This window comes from Macrosteles quadrilineatus, unplaced genomic scaffold, assembly GCF_028750875.1.
Source record: "Macrosteles quadrilineatus isolate MER2022 unplaced genomic scaffold, UCM_ALF_1.0 Scaffold_2__2_contigs__length_208266976, whole genome shotgun sequence".
Classification (NCBI taxonomy): Eukaryota; Metazoa; Arthropoda; class Insecta; order Hemiptera; family Cicadellidae; genus Macrosteles; species Macrosteles quadrilineatus.
In genome coordinates, this window is record NW_026542595.1 from 185717123 (window position 1) to 185726611 (window position 9489).

A 9489-nucleotide genomic window follows, 5' to 3' on the forward strand; every position below is an offset into this window, starting at 1 on the left:
AAAGGTGCGTTAAGTTCTGAGAATTAAACTTTCTATTGATATTGAATTTACTTAAACTGGCTTATATCATAGATTTAAAATACTCCCTTATAAACACAACCCCTTATTAAACATATTAATTTAGTCAATTTCGTATCCTTAAGAATCATAAGCTGAAAACAATTTTATTTTGAGTTCCATCCAGGACCACCAGGACCGTGTAAAAAAATCTCTTTTTTTACAGTTATAAAAACCCTAGTTTGACCGAATAGAACGATCTAATCCTAAAAATAAATTTAAATTTTACAATGGGATTAACAGTCTACTTGTATTGGATTGGCCAGTCCGCGCCTTTCCTACTATTCTTTTTCCCATACAGTCAACTGAATTTTTCGATGGGGTTTGGCGAATTTAAAACTGGGATATGTTAGCTAATGGTTATAAATAAATTAACCACTAAGTCAATGATTTACCTTTGGTGTCTTACTAATAGAAGATTAATCAACTTCCATAATGTGGGTAAAACTGGTCTTCAGTGATATTGCTTTGGATAGTCTCTTAAAAAGCATATTTTTTTCTTGATACCGTTTGATAAAATAGCTCAGTTTTCCAAGATAAAACGTAAGAATTAAATTTAGAAGATTCAATGCTTCTTGGTGTGGGAATTGTTATGTTTATTAATGTTTTACTGTTCATGATTTTTACGGCATTTTAATGAGTAAATACCTAATGTAACGCCTTTTAACCGTTGTAAATCGTACAGAATTGTTGTAAAAATAAAACAAATTACTTAACATCACTGGTTTTTATGTAAGTACATAATACAATTTTGACGTTTGGTAATATTGTTGTATGAAAGCAAAGTATAGTGTAGAGACGCTGAATGCTAGTAGATGCTAGCAATCAGCCTAGGCCCTATTTATGTACTAGCATAGGGCCGATCACTTTTTGAAATCCTCAAAGAAACAAAAAGATTTAACGAAAACTTGCGGTCTGTATGAAACACCACATTTAGTTACGCTCATTAATCTTCTACCTCTCTTTTAAACCATACTCACAATTAAATTACTTACTGAAGTGATATAACTCTTGGCATTTAGGTTTACTAACTGTGATAGCATAAATACACACAAGTATGGACTACGATGAAATTTATTTTCAAGATGATGAGCTACCATTATCATTGCCTTTGAAATAAAATAACATTTTATTTTTTATGAGATGTTTTTTACGAGATCGTTTAGGTTATCTATTACATTTTGCAATATCTCAATTTAGAAATAAGTTGACCTTGTATTTTTTTTAAAGCTGCAAACTATGTTACTTGCAAACTGGTAACAAGAGTATGAATCCCTAGCAAATGGAAATTAGAAAGTTATGTTCGTCCATTTAGAATTAGCAGAGGTTTACTGCAAAAAGATTCGTGGATAAATATGAATGGATAACCAGTTCCATTATCATTCACGAGGTGGATTATACTAATGCAGAATTTCTTTTCAGATATTGGCAATCCTGGGGTTCCTCGCTGTTACAGCATGGGCAACCGAAGCGGAGCCGAGCATAGAGAAACGAGCTTTTGTCCATTACGAGAAACACTACACTGATGACGATGACGGTCATGGAGGTCATGGGGGAGGTGGAGGAGAGGGTCATGGAGGTGGGCATGGCGGGGGTCACGGAGGAAATGAAGGTGGTCATGGAGGTGGCCATGGAGGTGGGCATGGAGGTGGTGGTCATGGAGGTGGTGGTCATGGAGCCGGTGGTCATGGAGGTGGGCACGGAGGTGGTCATGGAGGTGGTCATGGAAAAGCTACGTCCTATCAGAGTTTCATCCTTCATGCACACCATCCTGTCAAAGTGTACTACGTAAAGTCAGGAGGGCACGGCGGTGGTCATGGAGGTGGTGGCCATGGAGCCGGTGGTCATGGAGGCGGTGGTCATGGAGGCGGTGGCCATGGAGCCAGTGGTCATGGAGGCGGTGTTCATGGAGGCAGTGGACATGGAAGCCACGGAGTACATGGAGGGGCTAGTCACGGTAGCTACGGTACCCATGGAGGCAGTAGCCATGTGACCCATGGCGCCGCTGGAGGTGGTAGCAAAGGCTATGGTGGTATCGGAGGCCATGGAAGCCATGGGGGTGGAGCCCTGAAGAGCTACGGAGATCATGGACTAGGCCTTGGAAGCTACGCTAACCACTTCCACAGTGACAGCAGCGACCACGGTCTTCAGTTCGACGTCGGTGGTTACGAAGGAAGTCTTGGAAGTATTGAAGGTCATGGTGGAAACAGCTTCGAGGGCTTACACGACGAGTACTAGTCATCCTTGTTATATTTTCAGTTTGCAATGTTAAATGATTTTACGCCAAAGATATTGTTACAACGAATAAATCATTGATTGTTATTCTTGATCCCTGATTTCCTTATCGTTTTATACGTATACATATGTAATAATTGTACTAATAGTATATTTACATTTGATCATTGGTTCATGATTGAAAGTTTTCTTATACGTAAAGTGTGATTATGTTTACTTAGCTATAATGAAGGCACACACATAATTTATTTCCTGGACATGTCTTTCAACAATTATTGATCAAACCTAATCGTGTTTCCAGAGTACATGATGGTAAATATTTAACGCTTATTGGTAAGAAATGTTTTAAAAGTATGTAATAGGTAAACATAGTTAATTGAAGTTTTTTAACAGAAGAAAATTGACCATTTGTAATTTTCGTTCATCAAATGAAATTGAGTGGTGTCTAAAATTTATATTGTTATATGTTTTTTGGAAATAGAATATGTTGGATGTAAATTAAAAATGAAAAGACAGATATGTGGAAAGAGAAGTTCTAGAACAATTAATTCCCCAAATCGTTAAGTAGAAAGAACCACGATTTATTTTCAAGCAAAACTTTGGCATATTTGAAATATAGTTGAAAGTCACCCTGGGTTTCGCCAACTAGTAAGTTGTTTTAACGTATCAAATATAAATACTAATAATTGTTATTGATCTTTTAAAGATAGTTATCCATATCTATAAGTAATATTTAAATATATAGGTAATCTTTAAAGATAGTCTAGTTAAAAAGTTGATAAACTGAAACTATGACAATGTGAAATTCCTGAGACTTCAGATACTTAAATAAATTGTAAAAAAGTGGTCACCAGTCATCAAAGCTAGAAAGAAATTCCATTAAATTATGTGGAAATGAAATGAAATGAAATAATATTTTATTTCCCATTCATTATAAATACATCAGTACATTGTATTGTTTTACTTACTTATCACTTATTATACTTAATACAGCAAACATAAATATATATAAATAACAAAAATTATATACTGTAGAAATAAAGTGATAAAAGAAAGAAAAATACCTTCTACAATAACAAAAGAAAAAGTCTACATAGACAGAGCCTGTGCGTAGACTCGAGTTGCGAAAAGAAGGAACAAAAATATTTCGCGTAATTTTTAAATTTAAAATTTTGTCTTGCTCGGGACTGAATTTTCAGTGTTCTGGAATTAAATAATGAACAAAATATTTTCAGTGGAACAATAAAAAAATTTATTTTATTTTATTTTTATTTTTTAACATAAACAACAAACACTATTTTACAATTGGGCCTTAACAAGATAATCAATATAAAGATTAGAAGATAGCAAAGAACACAATTCATTTAATTGAATGAAATATGTCATAAAAAAAAACATACAAAAACAACAACAATTGATAAAGATTTTATAAATTAATAACAAGGATTAAAAGTATTTAAAAAAGAAATCGATACAGTGATAAATACACTAGACAAAAAGAAATTAAAATCATGTCAGGGTTCAAGACAAATTCTTGACCGCTGTTCAGGATATACTCCACAACCGTATTGATAATAGTATTATTAAAATATATCTTCAACAAATGTAAAATGTTATTTTAGTTTTCAATATTTTATACAAATAACAAGTACAGTATAAACAGACATAACATAAGCGACGTTTCATGTTCAGGAGACTAATATACTGCTCCTCGGCTCATGTGATACCATTTGCTCGCCACTTCTGTTACGAAAAACATATATTTGACGAAGGCGCCACAATACTAAACCATTTCTCTTTGATAAGAAAATAATCTTTTAAGCTAATACTATAGTTTTCTAATACTAATACTAATTATGATTGATCTACATTGTTATTTATTTAATTCATTGTTTTTGTTATGTTCTCATTTAACATAGTTTCCATTTGATTTTAAGTAACTGAATGGTCATTTATTGAAAACACATCTTACTAATTAATAACAGTTCTACCATTTCAGTGCCACTGTAGTAAGTTGGTTTCAATATTAGCCTTGTACAAAACGAATGTGGTCAAACCTTTCTTAAATGTTTTGTTATTACTTTTATGATTAGGTCAATTTTTAAAATCGTTCTTGGAGGCAATAGGGTAATTGAACATAATTTTCAATGTATTTCGCCACCCTGCAAATATTTTTGAATATATTGGCATTAAAAGAGACTCAATACTTAGCAATTATGTGCGTTCTTGATTATTTCAAACCCCCCCCCCCCACACACACAATAAAAATCTATTCCGGCGGTTCATTAATAGTCACAATATACATTATATTGTAGTTTTGTTGTAAAAGGGACAACATTGTTTAAAATTGTGTATAGCTTGCTATCTTATTTGCCATTTCTTTTATAATCGTATGGCTACCTTGGTTCTCTTTTGATTTATTTATATATTTTTATATACTGTATTTTAAGTTACGCATAATACTAATTTGTTAATGATTTAAATGGAATTCAGGAGGTGGTTTAGTGATAGAAAAATAATAATACTAGCTTAATAAAAATTAAATTAAATACAATTATAAAATTAAATAAAAATAAAATTGTAGCTAAATTGGTACGACAAAAGCTTCTGTATCTGTGACAATTTTGATATTTGGAAGTATTATAAAAGGTTAAGGTTAAGCTGAATAAAACTAGTTATACCCATTATTATAAGAGCGATGTATCAGGAACTAGCCTACATTAATAATGTATTGATATTTGATGGAAAAGAAACTTAATATGTCTGGAGTCAGTTATGTAACTTATCCTTTAACGGGTAAATGGTACTTTACAACCCAAAACTTAATATAATGGATTGAACAAATTATCTAATATATTTTTCATAATCATGGATCAGCTAAAGACAATCTTGGTTTAGGCCTGTCCAGTTTGTAAGTAGGGCGTTGTATACTAAAATTCATTAAATGGGTATTTTGAAATTTAAACAATTTTAAGACTATTTAAATTTAGCATTGACTTATTTGTCAACAATTTATTATCTTTTAGTTTCAAAACTAAAGAGTAGAGCACCAATCGTAAAACTTGCATTGAAATAGAATGAAAACGTTGAGTTAATATTAGCCAATAGTATATGGGGAACGCCATTTTGATTCTAGTCATTCGGCTATTGGGTCTTACCGTCTTGTGAGTAAACAGTATACGTGTAAATATATTATTATAAAGTTATTTGAGGCATTTTTTGTGCTTTCAGTTAATATTAGCGCACTTAAGTCACCAATGAAACACAAAAACAGACTTCACATTCATCCCTACATTATTCCAAGTTAATGGTAATGCCAATCCATTTTTAAACCATAAAGAACATAATTTACCAATCTCAAAATGTATCATCTTAGAGTAAACGTACATCTCAGGTCACTGACTGTCTTCTGAAGACCTTGGGGTTCTTAGAGGTCATAGAACCATTGACCTAGAGGTCGCAGCGGCTTTACGCTGTACAAGAGCGACAATAGACATTATCAATTTCTCTTACACAACAATGACCTTGCATCAGCTGGGCTTTCACAGGCCTTGGTGGTATACTGGTCCTGTAGGGAAACTGCACTGGTATACCATACGAGGACTGATATTTATTTATTACAAACGGTGATACACCAATACAAAAGTATTACAAATATGATAGCGTTGAAAACAATGTCCAGTTTCACAGTTTGATTTATACACAGAAAGATTTGAAAACAACTACATCCAACAAACAATCAAATTTTCTAATTAGTTCAAAAAAGGCAAGGTCGTAACATTTCATTTTTAAGAATCAATAACAAATGAAGAATAAAGACTTCGAAAAAAGAATAACAATAACTTATAACTTTTGCAAAAAAGATAACAATAATAGACTTCAACAAATAACAATAACAAGACGACAACAAAACCTATAATGACATAATTCGATAAGATCAGCAACAATTACTTTCAACAAGAATATAACTATACAAATGATGACAATAACAACGATATGATAACAGTACGAAACAATATAATAACAATAACAATGACCATGAATTAACGACAGATTAAATTTACCGTTTTCTTCTTAAATGATTCGTTGGTGCAACCAAAAAAGTCCAAGTCAGCGCAAACCTCATTCCCAACTCTCATAATCCTTGGTATTGAGCTCTGGTAGGTATAGTTCGTTGGTATGAAGTGCTTGAAGAACAGCTGTTGTTGGCGAGCATGATGGAGAACGTTGAAGTCCAATTGATGGAGGATCTCAGGACAGTCGATCTGATTGTTTACTATCTTGAAAAGGAACAGCAGGTCAAGTAGCATTCTTCGGGCAGATAATGATGGAAGGTTTAGACGGTGTGCCATTTCATTCAAGTCAACATCCCAATAACGTTGTCCCTGTTTAGCTCCAACTAACCGCAAGAATCTTTTCTGCACTGCCTCGAGCTGAGAACAGTGACCAATCTGATTAGGGGTCCAAACTACAGCAGCAAACTCCAAGACCGGCCTTACCAACGTGACGTAGAGTGTTCGTAATAATGAAATTGGAAAGTCCTGTCAACATGTCCCGTTGATAAGGCCCAATACACGGCTCGCACTGCTACAGACGTTCAAGATGTGGTCACTAGGGTTTAGATCTGGTGTCATGAGCACCCCAAGATCACTAACTCGATCAGCTTTCTTGATAATTAATCCAGACAGTAATTAAATTGAAGGGTCTGTCTAGCTCTAGAGAATGACATAACTAGACACTTGGCCGGGTTCAAGTCCATTCCATTACGAAGACACCATTCAATCACTCCATCCATGTCATTCTGCAGCTCAACTTGTTGTTCCACCGATCCAACTTCTCTATACAGCTTGACATCATCGGCAAACAGAAGAAAATGCCCTTCGATAAACTCAGATATATCATTTATAAAGAGACTAAACAAAAATGGTCCAAGATATTTAACCCGGAGAGTGCGATGTGTCAAGTAGCTCTTGAACCATTCCAATACCGATCCATTGATTCCAAAAGCCTTCAACTTGTTCAGCAGGTGGGGGTGGCTAATTATATCAAATGCCTTGATGAAATCCAGGTAGATACAATCCAGTTGATTTCCATTGGAAAATGCGGATAGGATAGGGCCAGTGAATACGGTTAGGTTCGTAGTTGTCGATCTTCCTGACCTGAAGCCATGCTGTTCAGTGATTATGGTGTTGTTATGGTGTTGTAGCGGGTTGGTTAACGTTCAATTATTATTGTTGACTATGGGCATAAAAAAGGAAAATATTTTGTAATGTGGATGTATCAACAGGGTCACTAGGTAATAATGCACATTGTATGCCAAATCATTGATACGGAAACATCACAAACATTCTATACAATCCGGAGAGCAATATTAATAGGACCAGATTTCTATTTCGACTTTAAAAGAGAGCAATTGGAACTATCTTTAAAATCAGCTCACGAACTTCTTGCAAATATTTTTTTTCAGTCTTCAAATATTTTAACTTTTCCATGCAAATACATCTTTGAAACACTCTCTTTTCTGAAAAAGAACATTTCCATCTTTTCAAGTTCCAGATCATGTAACAGTCTGCAAAACAGTCTTAATCTTCAGATACCAAAACATTCAACCACCTTTTTCAAAATACATCTTTACTATAACGGTATACTGCTTTTCAATGCATTGCCAACCCTTCAAAAATTGTATTGCTGATTGACTACCCAGTCATGGGCATATGGTATGCTTGGTTCATGAACTGATTACATTTAAATATTGTTTAGTTCAGTATGTATTTTATAGTTTATAAGACACTCTGTATTTTTTATGTATATTGACTAGTCTATATTGGCTAAGCTTAGCCAATGCATTAATGTAAATCTGTCCAAATAAATAACTTATGACTTTATAAAAGCACAACGCTAAACCTTTAGCCACTAGATTGGTGTTATCTAACATAGTGATGTGTACATCTCTCTTTGTCCTCAAAATATTTATAGGTGAAGGCCATCACTACAAAATTATTTCATACTTAGATTATAAGTAAACCAATATAACCCACTACTAATTTAGCTCAGTGGGTTTGAGAGCAATTTACACTTTGCTACTCTTGAATGCATTTGACTTATGTGTGTAGGTTATATACGCATCCTACACAGTAACAAGAAACGTCTATGGGGTTTAATAAAAAAAACATTTTATTATTACAGGGGTATGTTAACATACTAAAGATTGTTGGGTTTCATACATTTTATGAGTACAAGCAAACTACTTACTTGCAAACCGTTAGTTTCCCACTGGTAGCTCTCCAGCATTGAGTTTTGATGTATATATAGTAAAAAAGAATCGCATTAGACATGACTACCAAAACCAATGATGATATTTGGAGGACAGTGCTATTGCAACCACACCTCTAGTGATATTTGGATAACAGTGCTATGGCCGCTGCCAAACCTCTGGTCATACGTATTTCGAAGGCAGTGCTTTGGTCGCGAAACCTCTGGTAATATTTGGAAGATATTTATAAATCGATGGAAGATAATTGTTGTTATATGGTAGCTTCCAAGCCTCTGGTGATATTTAAAAAAAAAAAACAGTGATATGGTCACTTCCAAGCCTCTGGTGATATTTGGAAGACAGTGTTATGGTCGCCAAACCTCTGGTAATATTTGGAAGACAGTGACATGGTAGCTTCCAAACCTCTGGTAATATTTGGAAGACAGTGACATGGTAGCTTCCAAACCTCTGGTGATATTTGGAAGACAGTGATATAGTCGCTGCCAAACCACTGGTGATATTTGGAAGACGGTACCACAGTCTCTGCCAAAATAACAGTGTCATAACCCTGGGCTTGCAGTAATATTTACTAAGTCTGTATCCCGCGTGTATAATTGTAATGACCGCGACCAATGAAACCCAGTAGCGTATATAACAGACGGTGTGGCGGGGTCCGGCACCTCTACCCGTACCTCCCACGCCATGAACACCTGGTTACTGGTGAGTGTGTTAGTTCTACTGTATTTATAAGCCATTTTAATCATCCAAAAGCAGTTTAGGAAGACTGACAAAGCTTCAATGTTGCGACTGTATACGTCAAGACAACCTTGTTATGTTGTTTGTAGGTTAACACTAACTTATAAGTTTTTCTTTTGATTTGGAAACGAATTCTATATGTATTGGGTAAAAAAAAATCTAAAATGTATTCTAAAACAGCAAAGTCT

The 9489-nt window shown here is 34.5% G+C and overlaps 1 protein-coding gene across 1 annotated transcript; it reads left to right on the plus strand.

Annotated features, from left to right (window-relative positions):
• Positions 1-1626: 1626 nt before the first annotated feature.
• LOC128985205 (uncharacterized) lies at positions 1627-2350 on the plus strand (the record flags this gene model as incomplete). The annotated part of the gene is made up of 1 exon (XM_054404592.1): positions 1627-2350. A coding segment is annotated over one exon (669 nt), but the record flags the coding sequence as incomplete, so codon positions are not given.
• Positions 2351-9489: the final 7139 nt, after the last annotated feature.